The sequence below is a fragment of the Rattus norvegicus genome, chromosome 10 (genome assembly GCF_021556685.1).
Source record: "Rattus norvegicus strain SHRSP/BbbUtx chromosome 10, alternate assembly SHRSP_T2T, whole genome shotgun sequence".
NCBI lineage: Eukaryota > Metazoa > Chordata > Mammalia > Rodentia > Muridae > Rattus > Rattus norvegicus.
The window spans coordinates 44,383,070-44,399,370 of record NC_141543.1 but is presented as its reverse complement, the minus strand read 5'-3'; the positions used below and the strand labels follow the sequence as shown (position 1 = coordinate 44,399,370).

General features: G+C 49.7%; 1 protein-coding gene across 11 annotated transcripts in view; it reads right to left on the bottom strand.

Annotated features, from left to right (window-relative positions):
* The window catches only part of Acsl6 (acyl-CoA synthetase long-chain family member 6), a 62,236-nt gene that overhangs the window by 32,228 nt on the left and 13,707 nt on the right, over positions 1–16,301 (bottom strand). For 7 of the 11 annotated variants that reach the window (NM_001439549.1, NM_001439550.1, NM_001439548.1 and 4 more), the window contains 8 exon segments: positions 3,803–3,854; positions 5,844–5,876; positions 6,992–7,170; positions 7,875–7,974; positions 8,357–8,458; positions 9,411–9,475; positions 10,078–10,192; positions 13,118–13,338. In NM_001439549.1, the coding sequence (NP_001426478.1) occupies positions 3,803–3,854; positions 5,844–5,876; positions 6,992–7,170; positions 7,875–7,974; positions 8,357–8,458; positions 9,411–9,475; positions 10,078–10,192; positions 13,118–13,312 (841 nt within the window). In that variant the 5' untranslated portion in view covers positions 13,313–13,338. 11 annotated transcript variants of the gene reach the window in all.

The window sequence follows — 16,301 nt, the reverse complement described above, 5'->3', positions numbered from 1 at the left end:
GTCAAACTTGGTAGGAGAGGGCAGTGCACTTACTAACAAGGTTTGGGAAGCAGCAGCAGCAGAGAGGGGAGAAGGGTGGGGGATTGTGTCCCCCCTCCGTGCCAAGCCCACAGGGACAGGGAGGTCTTGAAGAAGCTCACTGGTTCCTAGTTTGGATGGACACTGTACCTCTGAACTCAGCCTCTGACTTACAGTGACCATGGGACACTTAGTTGCCCAATAGTGACCATGAAGACATTTATTCAGGGGCAGAAAGAGAGAACTACCCTCCCTGATCAGGTGGAGTTTAGTAATGAGGATAAAAATAAATTCTTTCTCATAATTATATACCCCGAGGCCTGTTGGCTCATCTTGCAAGTGACCCATTTGACATCAGTCATAGCCTCGTCTTCTAATTCAAGTGACAGAGGTATCCCTCTGCCTAAGATGTGTGATGGATGAGGTCTCAGCTTGTGAAATGGTGCTTCCTCCTGTGATGTCAACCACAGCAGATGTTCAAGGGGATATAGAAGGATGTGTTTCTTAAAATGTGACCATTTTTTTCCAATAAGTAGTTGTCAAAATGTCTTCCTTTGGAAAAAATAAAGATTCACAGGAGCTGCCTCACCTGTGCTTGGCTTTTTATCCTAGCGCTCCTTCAGGCCTGAGCCCATGTTCTCTCTCCTAGCTGACCCTCAAGATATGAATCCTTCGAGGTCCTGGAGTCCTTAAAGTATTCTGAGAGTCACCTGGCAATTTTCACCTTCAGGTTCTGGAAGTTTCTAAGGATCCAGACACAGAAGAGGAATGTCACAAAGTAGATCCCTGTACCACAGAGTTGTGGGTTTGTGGCTAACATGCAGATGCTCAACATAAACTCAGGGCAGTTGTCTTTACAGATGAAAATTCTTCACAACCTTCTCAGTTGAGGTGCAAAACCAACCCTGTTGGTGCTTCTTCAGTTCTGTTCTTTTCTTCTCCAGCATAATGCCAAAGTTCAGACCTTTAAGAAACACACAAATTTTCTTCCAGATTCCGGTGTCGCTTTATAAATAACCCATAAGACTCTTGAAATATTCCCATAAATGTTCAGATTATCTGCATAAGTTATCTCTGTGTGTGACCCCAAAGGCTGAAGGTGAAATGGATGCTCATTGCAGACTCTGGGGGCGGACAACAAAGGTCTCCTTGGGAAGTGTGAGGTGAGTCTTCCAGAAGGTTCTATCTGCTGCTCTGGTCCAGGATGAGTCTGGATCTCTAGCAGTATGTCTTTTAAACTGGATGTAGAAAAGTTTTCTGATTGCTCACACGGAGAACAGAAACCATCGTGCGTTTTTTAATGATATTGGTTGCAGAACCAGAGTGCAGATCTTCAGCTGTTTTTTTTGCTGTATAGACGGCGAGACACTGCGACCCAGGTCAAAATCTCAGTGATACAAGTCTGGCTCCCACTCAGAAGCTAACCCTCTTTGCGCAAAGTGTATTTACTTAATATCTTCCAGAAACTGAGGCTGAAGAGAGGTCATGTGACTCCGACGCTACTGTAAGCGAGAGGTGTCCCCCAGAGAACCAGCAGGTGTTTTCCAGTAGCTGGGTAGGACCTGGCTCTGCACAGAACTGACAGATTCTGTTCTCTTCTGGCCTGACTAGGGGCTTCTAGGGTTTCCTCCCACAGGGTAGAATTTCCCCCTGGAAATCTCTGCCAAATATCGGTGTCAGGTCATATCCACTAGAAGAATAGCGTAGCTTTCATCAAAGCTCACAGCTAGACACTTGGCATGCAAAGAAAGCATGTGGCTGTGCTGGGACATCAAGGACAAGTGTGCATGACATGCTGACAAGAGGATGAATGTAAGAGGCACAACATGGGCTTAGCCTAAATCCAAGGAAGGCCAAGTATGTGGTCCAGCGAGACGGTTTCAAGCCAAAGGTCTGTTTGCTGTGTCAGACCTGCCAGGCACTGAAGAAAGTATAGAACACATAAGTTCCAGCCAGTCTTCCAGCCCCATGAATGCTGCCCCTCTGCCCAGCTAGGTAAGGGTAGTGTGGCTTCTAATGTGAGTCCGCAGTTGGGAAGGCGCTGGGTATAACATCTGTCCTTTCCTGCTGGTCAACGGCATATTTCAACAGCCTGAAGTATTTCCCCAGATAAAAAGGACAGCACTACCGACCAAGTGAGCTGTTAAAAACACGAAGCTACTTACTCCTGGAGGGCAACCAGATCCAAAGCTAAAAGCCACAGCAGTGACTTGTTCCCCCAAACCATGTCACTAAAAAAAAAGAATCATGCCGTGAAACTCAACACCAAAAAGACTTCAGGAAGTGCTATTTTTAAAGCAACGTAAGCCTGAAGGACACTTTTAAAATTCTGGGCTGGCTCTGGAGAGTGGGGGCTGGATTACTTTTCTGAAAGCATTTAACAAAATATAGTTTTAAAATGTCTTGAAACCCACTTGAGCCCACGGCAAGAATCATCCCCATCTGCTGTCTGATAAGGCATGCCCCTGGAGACCCACTGGCTTGCATAGCCCAGCCTTGGAGCTGGTCAGCGCTCTCCCAAATGCTCCTACTGAGAATTAGCATCAGGCTGGCCAGCCCTTGGTCTAGAAGTGAATGCTGGGAAATTATTGTCCATTCAGGGTGAAGCAAGTGATGATTTGAATGAGAATGTCTCCTATAGTCTCGGGCATTTGAGTACTTAGTCCCCAGTTGGTGGCACTGTGTGGGGAGTTTAGGAGATATACCATTGCTGGAGGAAGGCCACTATATCGCTGGGGACAGGCCTTGGGGCTGTAAAGACACAGGCCATTGCTAGTTTGCGCTCTCTGCTTCTTGTTTGCATTTTGAGGTGTGGGCTCTCAGCTCTCAGCTTCCAGCCACTGTGTCTGCCACCCGTGCCTTGATGTCTCCACCACCACCACCACGGGGCTCTAATTCTCCAGAACTACAAACCTAAATAAGCCCTTCCTTCCACAGCTTGACTTGGTCATGGAGTTTTATCACAGCAATACAAAAGCAATTAAGACATTTCCTAAGTCGTCATTGGATGAACGGATGAACAGGGAGGCAGTGGTGACAAGGACACCAGGAGAGAAGTTCAAAGAGCAGGAGGCTGGTCCCTGTGCCTCCACATAGAGCTGTTTTGCCAGCAAGCCTGCTAACCTCACAGACTGTGCTGAGGGGAGTAGCAAGGTGAAAGCAGGGGCGGGGGAGGGGGGTCTGCAAAGTGCTGTGTCCAGACCTTCTCCCGGAAGCGTTTCTAGATTATTCTTGCTAGTCTACTCCTTGGTCAGCACCAAGCATGAACATTTATGTCTTCTTCCTGGCAATCTTGCCCATGGCTGTCCTCACACATCTCAACCCACATATCATATGGCACCTTCAACTGCCTTCTTTCTGGTGAGGACTTGGAGACAGTGACAGCAGAGGGCTTAAGTGATTGGCTTGGAGCACTCTAGCGAGTGGTAGGAAAGAGGTTTTAATCCCATACTCTCTTCCTGGTCTCTGGCACAAAGGCCAGGAAGGGGCAGAAAACAGAGGGGAGAGCCATTTCCAAGAAATAAATGGCTCCACGAGCAGAGACCATCTAGCTCGGGTTCCAGCTGCCTGGGCTCCATTGTCCTGGGTCTAGCAGGTGCTGGGTCCCCTCACCATCTATCTACATCTGCCCAGCCCTGCCTTGCCCACCATGGGCAATGGTGGAAGGAAGCCAACAACAGTAGCTGAATAGGACCAGGCTGACTCCACTCCACGGAGGGCACGAGAGATGCCTGAAGTCTCCTGTCAGGCATCCAGGAAGAGGGGCATCTGGACCTTGGCTTACCTGTTGTACCGCTCGTGAAACACACAATGGAGAGGTCATCGGGCCGTGGGGGCTGCAGGAGTGAGAAGAGACATATGTTGGGGAGAGCCAGTGGGACCCTCTACCACCCTGCCCCATGCGTGTGCTATAGTGAGGTATGTGTTGGGACTGCTACACACTCCTGTATGCTATAGCTGGAAAGATGGGCAGGTAATAACTCAGGAAAGAAGAAAGAAGCATGGTATATGGGTCCATGTCTGTCCTACCAACCTTATACCTGGTCCCATATCTCCTCCTCCAGCCTCAGCAGAGTTTGTAAGGGGGTTGGGCTGCAGAAACCAAAGACCCTTCTTTTCTAGTAGGCATGGCTTGCTGTTGAGCTATTTATAGCATCCCAAGCTCTGTATCAGGCCCTGGCTACAGCACTGGGTCCATGGCCCTAAGTCAGTAGAAGGAGCCCACTTAGTCCGTGTGCACACAGAGAACAGCTTCTTAAACAGGTAGCATATGAAGTGATGTGCAAAAGCCAGCAAGATCTATCCAGATGAAGGGAGCTTCTGGGAGGGGACATGACTGGTCGTAGATACTGTAGCCCTGGACATGGGGCATGCTGAAGGGTCATGGAGCCGTTCTCTGAGGCTGAGTCAGGGGTAGGGGAGATATAAGAATACATAGGGTACTCATGGAGGGGTCTAGGAAGCAGAGCTCTGGCCTGCTCTGGCCTGCTCTGCCTGGATCTGTGGGGAAGACTGAGCAAGAGAGGACCTAGAAGCCAGAGGCCTTGTGAGAAACTTGAACTCCTCCCTTTGATGGCCAGTCCAGAAGGCAGAGGCCGTCACTGTAACCTGACCTTGGATCGGATTGCTTGGGTTGACACCCAGAAAAGTTCAAAGAATGAAAATGAACCAAGAAAAACCCAGAATGGTGCTAATGCTTATAATCTGAGTACTGGGAAGGCAGAGACCGTCAGACTGATAGGGCTTTCTGGCCAGCCAGCCTTGCCCACTTGGCAGGACCCACTTTGAGGCAGGTGAAAGGCCCTATCTCAAGAATGCTACCTAAAGAAAATCAGTTGAGGCTGATATTGGACCTCCACACTTGCTCATATACACTTACATGAATGCCTGCCTACATATAAACATGAACGTGCACATGCGCACACACATATGCACACATACACAACACACACATATACACGCATGCACACACACACACCACACACATATACACACATGCACACACACAACACACCACACACATATACAAACATGCACATATACATATACACACATACACATACATGCACACACAGCACACACACAATGCACACACACATACACACACACCACACACATATGTACATATGCACATATACATACATACACACATACACACATGCACACACATACACACACATGCATACACACATACACACACCACACACACATACACACACATGCACACACATACACATACATGCACACACAGCACACACACAATGCACACACACATACACACACACCATACACATATGTACTTATGCACATATACATACATTCACACATACACACATGCACACACATACACACACATGCATACACACATACACACACCACACACACATACATACACATGCACACACATACACACACATGCACACACACAAATAAGTACAAAGACAGCTGAGCCACAAGCCCCTGGGCCATGAGGTTCACTTCTAGTTCTTGGATGTTTCTGTCTGTCTCATGCTCTGTGGGATTCCCAACATTCAAAAGAGCAAAAGAAAAACAAGACCTCCCCATAACAATGTTACAAGAGGACTGAGGGTGGCCAGGCCTGGATGTCCTTGTGTCTCTCTCCTGTCCTCAGTCCCTCCCTGGGCTCCTAGCCCACAGCAATGTTGGGCAGCTGGGCAGGTGCCTCTAGGCTGCATACAAGATCTGTTTATTAATATGAAGGTACTGGTTGGCTTGTCTACCCAGCTATGTGCAGTGAGGGGCTCTGAGAGGACCGTTCTTACTCACTAGCTTGCTCACCAATGCCTGCTGGAAGATTAGCTTACCACGGGGACACGATGATTCTCTTGGCCGGAGTCCTGAAAAAAAGAAAATACTGTCTTAAAAAGACTCTAGGGTTTTCATAAATTTAGAAAAGTCAAAATCACTCACTTTGCTCTTACAAAAAGCCCAGAGTTTCAGTCCCCAGCTCCGAAAAAAAGAACCAAAAAAAAAAAAAAAAAAAAAAAAGCCCAGAGTTTAGGGTCCCTGATCAGACATGGGCTGTGGTGACAAATGCCACTTAGGTGGTTCCTCCTCAAACATATTCTAGCCTAAGGCTCCTGGAAAGAGGGTGAATGCTGAGGGGTCACAGGCCCATCCCATGTGCTATAGACAGGGAGCCTGATGCTCAAGGAGAAGCCAGCACTATACAGACGCCACTTGGTTTTGGGACATGTTGGGAAACGGACACAAAAGAATGGCTGCATGACCAGGCTTCTAGATGATAACAGTCAGCGATGGTGCGCAGTGGGAAGGCAAGGAGGGGAGCTGCCAGTGCAGGTGTGGCTAATGTCACCAAGCGTTACGAGTGCATAAGGTCACGGATGCAGTGAAGGACAGAAAGAGAGAGGCATGAGGACAACTGGAGGGCTTGGGGGTCAGGGTAAGGGACTACATCCCATAAACATGGTAGAGGAAAACTGCTCTGAGCAAGCCTGGGGCTCAGGAGGCCAGGATGGCTTGCACTTTTCTATCAGCCCACACACTGCCACCAATCTGACGCCTCTGGGGTGGTCATGTACAGAAGAATTAATTTTGTGGGTTGCTGCAAGGGTCTGGATCCTGTTGACAAGAACCTTCCCAGGTTCCTGGACCATCAGTCCTGTGGTACATGAAAGTTTACTCCTTCTGCAATTGAGGAAGTGCAAGAGGCCATGTGAGTGCCTCCCAGGCTGGTGACATCGTCCATCTGTTGGTGCCTGGGGCCACTGCTGGACCAGTGTCAGAGTGTCTCAACTTAGAAGGTTCACGCAAGCACAAAGCCCAGGCCTTCCTCCTCTACCCCTTGCAATGTCTGCTATGTCTTTCCACCGATGGATCTGCAGGGCCCAGAAGAGCCACCCTCAGGCACGAGTGGGGTAGGTAACTAGCAGCTGTGAGCTGGCAGCCAGCCAGTTGTAGCCCTATGAACTCCCTACGTGCAGATTCTCACCTCTATAGCCTGCATGGACTTGATGTCCACCCCGCACTTCTTTCCCCTCTCTCTCAGGGCATCGTCAAATGGCTCCATGAGGATGACCAGCTTGAGGCCCGGAGTCTCCTTCCTCTCCACGTGTTCTAGCAGGAGTATAGCCTTATGCGGCTTATCCACGATTACAGTGCAGATGTCCGCTGTGGGGACCAAAGGGGGGAGTCAGGCTGAGTAGTGCAGGCTGGGACTGGACAGGCCACAACAGGCCGCTATACCAGCTGGTGTGTAAATGAATGTGTGAGACAGGCTCTCAGTGCCATGCATCCTGTGCACCAGGAGCATTGGGAGGAGTCAAGGGCAAAAGTCAGCGAGCCTCCTGAGGCAGATATTTTCCTTCAGGCAACCCCATTATCTTAGGTCTGCCTGGGGTATTTACTGCTACAGCAAGAGTGATGCCAAGCCGCAGGAACCTCACATGATCATGGCCTTTTAGAAAATATGGAGAGAGACTCTTTTGGCATCCCAGACCCAGGGAAGGAAGGAGGCTTTATGTGAAGCCTGAACAAGGACAGTTTAGCCCTAGGAGGCCAGGTCAGGGGCCATCATATAAGCCCCTGGCGTTTTGGTTTGCTTTTTTTCAAATTGTGAGATAGAGTCTCGCACAGCCCAGGCTGGTCTCCTGCTGGTTGTGCTGTGGAGGATGACTTTGAACTTCTGATCCTCCTCCTTCAACTTTCCAAGTGTTGGAGTTTCAGACATGTTCCACTGTGTCTGGCTAATATCTTAGTATTTTCTGAGAGCAGAGGTAAAATTCCTTTTATGAATGCCCAACGATCAGTGTGACCCAAGAGGCTGGAGGGTGAGGGCTGACGCTCATTCAGGAGGGAATGGAGCTGGGGCTCACCTGTATTGATGATGTAGCGGATAGACCCTGGGCCCAGTGTGTCATAGAGCGGTACCACCACCATGGAATATGTGTAGCAGGCCAGCTCAGCAATGATCCACTGCAGAAGTGCAAAGTTGGGGTTAAGTAGAAGGAGGTGAGATTAATCCAGTGAGTCAGTTTGAGCCAAGGCTAACGCAAAAACCTCTAGACCATGCTTGCTATGATACTGGGTAACCCCTGGATTTCATGTTTATGCAGTCCAGATCCACTCCCTGCCCCTGCATGGGCCTCTTCCTCATGACTGTGGCTCCAGCTACAATGTGGATGGAGCTTGGCTAGGACCTCCCTTCCTGCTGCAGTGAAGAGCTGGGCAGGGAGGTGATAACACTACAGCCCTAGATCTTACTCTTGGTCAGTCCCAAGGCCCTACCAAGAGCAGGGACACGACTCCCAATCCCTATTCCACTGATGCCTCTGAAAGCAGTCAGACGGATGCTCACCTCTGGCCGATTTTGTGCAAAAACGCCAATGAACTGCTCTGTGCCCACTTTACAGTCATGCTGGAGAAGTCCTGACCCCAGGAATTCAGCCCTTTTGGCCACCTGCATGCAGATGGGTGGGGGTGGGGTGATAGAGAAAGGAGAAGGCTTAAGCAGAGGAATTTGGTGGGAAGGCCAGAAACATAAACTGTGACCTGCTCTGGCTTGTCAACATTCCATCACCGATGTCTGTGTGTAGGGGGTTCATGAAGCCCCACCTATCCCCTGGGAGATGCCACGGTCAATGGCTGGGGTGGGGATGGGGTCATGTTCTTCTTACTGATAAGTTGTTCATGCTCCTGTAACTAAGCCCTTACCCATTCCCATGTCAGCAACCCCACTGAAGCTCAGAGGGTCACAAAAGCCAAACAGACAGGAAAGCGTGTGTGTGTGTGTGTGTGTGTGTGTGTGTGTGTGTGTGTGTGTGTGTGTGTGTTGGGGGTGGGGGTGGGACTTGTCAGGAAGGATTTCAGTGGGATGAGAGGCAAAAGCAACTCAGACACATTACATACATCGTCATGACACTGTCACCACTGTCAAAAGTTTAAAAGCAAGTATAAGAATGAAAACAAAACAAAGCAAGGGCCTTGTACACATTCTACATCCAGCTTCAAATGTGGGCATTTTTCAGTGTAATAATACATTTCTCTAAAGACTTTGAAAAAGGAAGACTTTAATACTGTACATATATTTGTATATTTTAGTCTGTTTAATTTTATTTTTATGGCTTCTTGGTTTTTTTATTTTTATTGCATTTGAGAGTTTATTTTTTTAACCATAGATAATATCTGAATTGACTGTCACTATGCAGACATTGAATTCACATTGTTCTATTTTTCATATTATGTTGCATAAAAACATACAAAACTTTCCAAGGTAAAAAAAAAACTGATTTTTTTTTACCTTGAATTTTAAGAAATGAGGCCCTTGGAAGCCAGCTGGGTATTCCTGAGCCTCCTCCACCCAACATGGGCTGGAAAGGGCTGGACAGGTTGGGGTCTGTGCCCTCACTCACCTCTTGATAGGACAGCCACTGGTAAGGTTGCTCTGGCTTCCGGAAGCCAAGACAGGGTCCATTCCCTGTGGAAAGACAAGTGGGCCTTGTGTCAGGGAGGACTCACCTGCCCCTGCCCCCAGGCACTGGGTGGAAATGGTCTGCCATTGGAGCCTCTGGCTTCAGGAACCTCCATCCAGCAGCGTGCTGTGGCCCAGGGATGTTATAAGAATGTAAGAACAGTTCCTCCCTGGGGATCTGGGAGGCCAGGAGTGTCGATAGCATGGTACCTTGTTCCCACTATGACTTATGTGACAGTTCCTATGGGAGAGCTAACAGGGCACTTATAGTTGGTGACAGGGGGCAGTGTCTGCCTCCCTATGTCTCATACTATTGAGATACCTCAGGGGTGCAGGTTCCAAACCATGACTGACAGAGTGATAAGACAGTTCTAGGCTCCCCAGGGTCTGCCCATGGAGGATGTAGAGAGTATAAGGCCTGGTATCAGGCACTCATGTGAAGGGTTGAAGCAAAGCTGAAATGACCCCTAAGCCATGTAAGTCAGCTGCTTCTCTTACTGGCAGAAAGACCAGGAACTCTCTGCTGACCTGGGCATTGCTTTGTCCCTTGTCCCACGTTGGAGATCTGCTCAATGCCTGATAACAATGTTCCGTACACCTCTCCTTACCTGAGATGCTAAGCCCACGTCGGAACACCTGGTACATCGTCCGGGCATCGTCATAGTAGTGGGTAAGCAACTGAGTGCAATCCCCAATCACAGATCGCCGGGCTCCACCACTGTCCTAGAAAACCAACATATCAGAGGGGTTGGATGAGGCAGGCAGGGACATCAGGAGTGAGTCCTGGAGTGTGCACAGCTTGGATGCACTCTTGGTTCACGTAGTTGAGGTTTGGAAGTGCTCACATTTGCTACCGGTTCACACCAAGAGTATTCACACGTAGTCTATTTGTGTCCACACTCAACATAATTAGATACTGCACACAGGCCCAGTCTCTCTCCCCCCCCCTTTCTCTCTCTCTCTCTCTCTCTCTCTCTCTCTCTCTCTCTCTCTCTCACACACACACACACACACACACACACCCCTACACTTGACAGGCACACAGTGTTTGTGTACCAGATCAGCAAATGCAGAATGCCCACATTTTCCAGGAACTCTGGAGACATAGCTCTAGAAAGGAATGGGAGCCATATCACTTGGAATCAGGATCAACCTGCCGAGGTACCCTGCAGCAGGCCACCTATTGCTATGCAGGGCAAAGCCCTATACCCAGGGCAGCTATGTATAGCCCTGAGCTAATAAGACTGGTACCCATCACTGATGCTAACGTGAATTTGCTGGTGACTAGGCTTTAAGGTACTTTCCAAGAAACTGAAGCCTAAGAGTGTGTGTAGGGAGAGAACAGACTGGATAGCAAGATCCTGGGCCCTCAGCGATGCAGATCCAGAGAGGCATGAAGCCCAGAGCTCTTCGACCACGGCCCTGCCTGATCTCTCAGTGCTATTTGGGTTGTCCTGGGATGGCCCAGAGCCACCTGGTTCTTGGGACATTGGGTCTAAAGAAAAATTAGCACCGCAGAGCAAATGGCCAAATGCAAAACCACAACCATTTGGAGTGGAACGTTCTGATTGGCCAGTTCTGCCCGAGAGAGACTCGTGTGGTAATTATGGGTACTTGTAGTCAGACCTGCTCCATACCCGGACAGCAGATCTGACACTGCTGGAGACTATATGCCAGGGACCGGGGCGGGGGGCTTGTGCCTGTGTTTTGGGCAGGGGCATCTGGGATTTTGAGGTGATGCACAGGGACTGGCCAGGCAGAATATCCCGCACGCAGTAGCAAGCACACACTTATGGTGTAAGAGCTCAGAGTGCTGGGGGAAGTGTGGGGAATCTGTGGTACTCTAGATAAACACGAAGTGAGGGCAGTTTGGAGAGGGACACAGACCCAGGAGTGAGGGCTGGACTTTGGGTGGAGGGAAGGGAAGGGCTTTAAGCTGGGGGAGTGAAATAGTCTCAATTATGCGTGTCCCAAGGAGTGCAAGAGGGCTTGCCACCCTCACATCCTTTTTTGCCCCAGTTGTCACCTTTGCCTAGTTCACACAGCCACTCACAGTACTGGAGGACAGGGACAGAGAAGTCTTCCCTGAAAGGGTGGATCTTTCTGGAGGACAGGAACAGAGGTCTTCCCTAAGGTCTGTCTGGGTGAGTTGCAATTATAAGCTGAACCGAAGTCCAACTACTCTTAGTGGTTTCTCTGCTCCATCCTGCCTACCATTTGGTGCTCCTTGGAGTACGCACTTTACAAACTCAGTGAGGCCAAGAACCACAGAGCTCAGGTTGGAGCTTTCCGGCCTTCAGCCCAGGATTTCTCTTCTCCATTCTCATTGCCCCACTGCTGGTCTTTTCTAGTCCCTCTTCAACTGCCCGGCACCAAACACAAGCCAGCATTTCCCAACACCACACACTTTCGAGCATACCTGGGCCTTTGCACACGGCATTCCTAGGAAGACAACCTGGGAGTCAGATCTCTGCTCTCCCTGTGCCCTTCCCAGTTGGCAAAACATTGCCAAGCTGATGGTCACCAGATGTATGGTCAAGAACAAAGTGAGGTGCGCAAGCGTGTGTATCTCACTTAAAACTGGGGAGCTGGGGGTGCTGATGTGCACCTGCAATCCTAGCACCAGGGACCCAGAGGCAGGAGGATCCAGGGCTTGAAGCCAGCCTGGGTTACATGAGAGCCTGTCTGGAAAACAAACAAACAAACAAACAAACAAAGAAACAAAAAAACCAACCAACCACAAAACGGTTAGGAGATGAGGCTATCTCTCTAAACTGGCACAGAACTGCTAACAGAACCAAAAGCCCAGCTGCAGGAGGTAGAAGTTTTTTGGAATGAAGCTTTTCATTTCTTATGAACCATGTGAATACACTGTCCATGGAAATTTGCACAGTAAGTTTAGAACACAGGCAGAATTAAAAGCAAAACAAGCTAGCTAAGCCAAGCCAAAAAACAAACAAACAAACAAACAAAAAACCCCAAAGTAAAACAAAAAACAAAACAAACAAACAAAAAACCAACAACAACCAAAACCAAAACAAGAGCAACAAAAACTGGTTACTCTTCCAGAAGACCAGGGTTCAATTCCCAGGACCCATATGGCAGCTCACGACTGTCTATAATTCCAGTCTCAAGAGATCTGGCACCCTCCCACAGACATACATGCAGGGAAAACACCAATGCACACACAAATAAACAAATCTTAAACAAAAGCCAAAGTCCTTAAGTTCCAAGGAGAAGGAAATCTCACTAGTTCATTGCTGGCAAGTGAGTGTATCTTCTCTGTTACTGCTGACCTTCCTCTGAGCCAGGTGCTGTGTGAGCAGAGGACCCTGGGATGAGCTCAGCTCTCTGCCCTGTCAGCCAAGACTAAGGGCAGGAACTTGGGAGTGAATTGACCCTGCAGGTCCCAAGGACCTGCTTAGCCTGCCTCGTGGTCAAGGTCAGGCTCTGTCAGGGGTCAGTCGTTGGCAGAGGTAGGCGGACCATCTTGCTGGCAACCTTGCCCAAGGCCACTGCAGAGCCTGTTGGCTGGTTACCAGGGAACACCAGGATTTTTTGGGGGTTACTTGGAGTCAAACAAGCTGCAGGTTTGACTTCTACCTCCTGGGGCTGCTTTGCATGATGGGACAGCTCTGCCCTGCTCACCTCTACTTCTTCCGACTGCATCAGGAGGTTGCATGGTGGTTGCAAGGCCTTTGGCCGGTGAGTGAGCCAGTATGCAAGGATGGCAGCCAGTGCACCCATACTCACAAGGGTGGTGGCTGAGAGGCTGCGGAAAAACTGGCCCAAGTCCGATAGCTCGGGCAGCCGCAGGATCCTCAGGATCTCCTGGGTCTGCATCTTCTCCAGAAGTGACAGGGCAATCTCTGTAGGAGACAAGAGATAAGTGAGGGAGGAGACCAGACAGACAGGCCATGGAGGGGTCGCTAGTGGACCGGCCCGATATGCAGTCTCCTAGTACAGCACAGCACAGCCCAGAAGCTGGACACTTGGAGATGCTTTTCTCTGGGGAGAGACTAGAGCCCTCAGTACTCACACCTGGCAGTCTAACATCAGTTTTCCTGAGAACCACATGCTCATGCCCGGGGCCATGGCTGACAGCTGATTCCACATCTGCCAGGGGTCAGCATGCACTGGCAGTTCTGGGCACAGGGTCTCTCAGGTCTCAGGGTCCTTTGTGACCCTGGTCACAGATCTTTGCTTATGTTTGCTTCTGGGATACAGATAAACAGATAGCAGAAAGCACCCATCGCTGTGTACAGGATGAGCTGGGGTGGAAGGATGCAGGCTCTACTTGATCCACCTCTGAGCTCAAGCCCAGGCTTTGACTCTGAAGGAGAGAAGGAAGGGGAATTTGGAGGAGTCCGTGGACTAGCCGAATAGATAGCTTCAGGCTTCATGACTTGAAGGTAGCAATATGACCATTGTGGTACTAGCACACATGGGGTACTAACAGGCATAGCTGGCCCAATCCTTGACCGGATATAGTTAATGGAGCAGAGGGAAGTGTTTAGGCATTAAACTGATGGGAAGAGGAAAATAAACAAGGCTAAGAGAGGAAGGACTATAGGGATGGATGGGTCTAGTGGAACCTGCACGTGGTGACCAGGATGCCCTGAAGGAAAGCAGGGCGTCTTTCAGAGATCTCTTATGTCCTTCTGTTAGCCGCTAGGTGATGACACATTGGCTGAGCAGGTACACAAGGCTCTGGGTTCTGCACCTTGCTCAGGACTGAGAGGTTGCAGAGGAATTGGTCAGGTGTTAGATGCTGGAACTCATACTGGGGCCCCTTAGTGTCACTACCTGGTATGACCTGGAGCTAGAAGCTCCTGGGACATGCACAGGTCTGCCTTTCCAGTGGTTGAATGGCAGGCTCTGGCCTGCCACACCCTGTTTGCAGACTGCCTCTTCATGGACCCTTGACATCATAGAAGTGGTAGGTATGGTTTTCCTTCTCGAGAAACAAAACTAAATGCCAGCAGTGGCGACTCTGGAGCCACAGGACAGGAACTAAACAGTTGGTTGCCCTCTGACTATTTCTTTCTCCCTAAATAGTAGTTAAGCTAAACTATAACATGGCATGAGGTCAACAGTGTTCAAAATCGTCATAGGCAGAGGGAAGAAAGCTCTTCGGTTCAAGTCTTTATAAACTACACACAGTTAAGCATACCCTACCCTCTCTGAACCTTCACTTCCCCATCTTTGAAATGGGCACAGTACCCCTGAGCATGGCACAGTCACAGAACAATAGACATAATTACAAGATGCGTCTGTTAGATGGAGGAGGCTGCTCAGCCCTGGAGAGAGTAGAGGCAGGACTGGCCCTGGTGGTCCAAACACTGGACAGAGGCAGTTTGGCCCGGCCCCTGTGCTTCCACGGGAGTGTAGCTTTGCAGACGCACACCAGGTTTTCTGAGTTCCAGGGGTACTCACCTACCTCCAGGGATGGGTGTTCCTAGAGAGCTGTGAACGTGGGCCCCTGTCTGGTAAAGGCATCGGCCCTGATCTATGGAGTTTGAAACTCGATTTTACTAGCAGTCTCTTTTGCTGTTTAAATGTGTGTGAGTATTTTGCTTGCGTGTACATCTATGTGCCACATGCATACCTGGTAAAGGTCAGAATAGAGTGTCAGATTCCCTGAAACTGGAAACTGGATGGAGTGAAAGTTATGAGCCACTAATGTCAGTGCTAGGAATTAAGTCTGGGTCTCTGGGAAAGCAGCAAATTTTCTTAACTGCGGAGCCATCTCTCCAGCTCCCTCTAGAAAGCAATCTTCTGGAGTTGGGGATTTAGCTCAGTGGTAGCGAGCTTGCCTAGCAAGCGCAAGGACCTGGGTTCGGTCCTCAGCTCCGGGGCGGGAGGTGGGGGTGGGGTGGGGGGAGGGCGGGGAGAAAGCAGTCTTCTTAAATGAGACCAATGATAAGGACAAACGTCCCACAGCAATCTCAATCTCTCTCTCTCTCTCTCTCTCTCTCTCTCTCTCTCTCTCTCTCTCTCTCTCTCTCTTTCTCTCTCTGCAGGTCAACTAGCTAAGATTCTCATCATCAGAGCAGAGTCACGCCTATGGACCACATAACTCCACCAAGGAAAACCTATTAATGGAGAGAGGGCTCTGGGTAGGTGGCCAGGGGCCTTCTCTTCTCGGGACATCCCCTTAGCTAAGAATGCAGATGAGAAGCCCAAGTTCCAGCCAGACCTACCAGATGAGTGACTTAGTGGGAAATCTAGACTCTTCCACCAGCTTTCGGGGAGGGCTCTGAGCTGAGGGTGTTTTCCTTTAACGAAATGAACTGACTCAGCGGGCCCCTATCCAGCCCCAAGGAATCTACTTGATGGTTTAAAACAGTGTTAAAGAGGCTGGAAGGTTATCTTGGGATCGCCAATCCCTGGTCCTTGGCAGTTGCTCACAGACAGGCCTCACGCTGCAGCACAAACTAGCCATCCGAGGTAGAGGGTTGCGTCGCTTTAGCACCGTCACGGGGTACGTCCACCCTCCCACCCGTTTATCTGGCAGTCTCCACATGGTCTCTGTTCTCACCGCCTCAGAGCTGCAGGGAAGACATGAGGGAGTGGGCAGCGGTGTACAGTATGGTCTAGGCTGTGATCAGACACAAGGCGGCAGAGGAGGTGCCTGACTCAGCTATGACGAGGCAGAGCAGGCTTCTGGCAGGAAGTGATGGGGGAGGAGAAGAGGGAGTCCTAGGCCGAGAGAAGCCAACACGCAAAAGCTGGAGAGTGGCTGCAACGCACGGGAACAGTGTTCTATTCAGGTAATAAAGCCTTTGAGCCCCTGAAATCCTGTACAAAGGTCCCCATGGCAAGCCTGTGA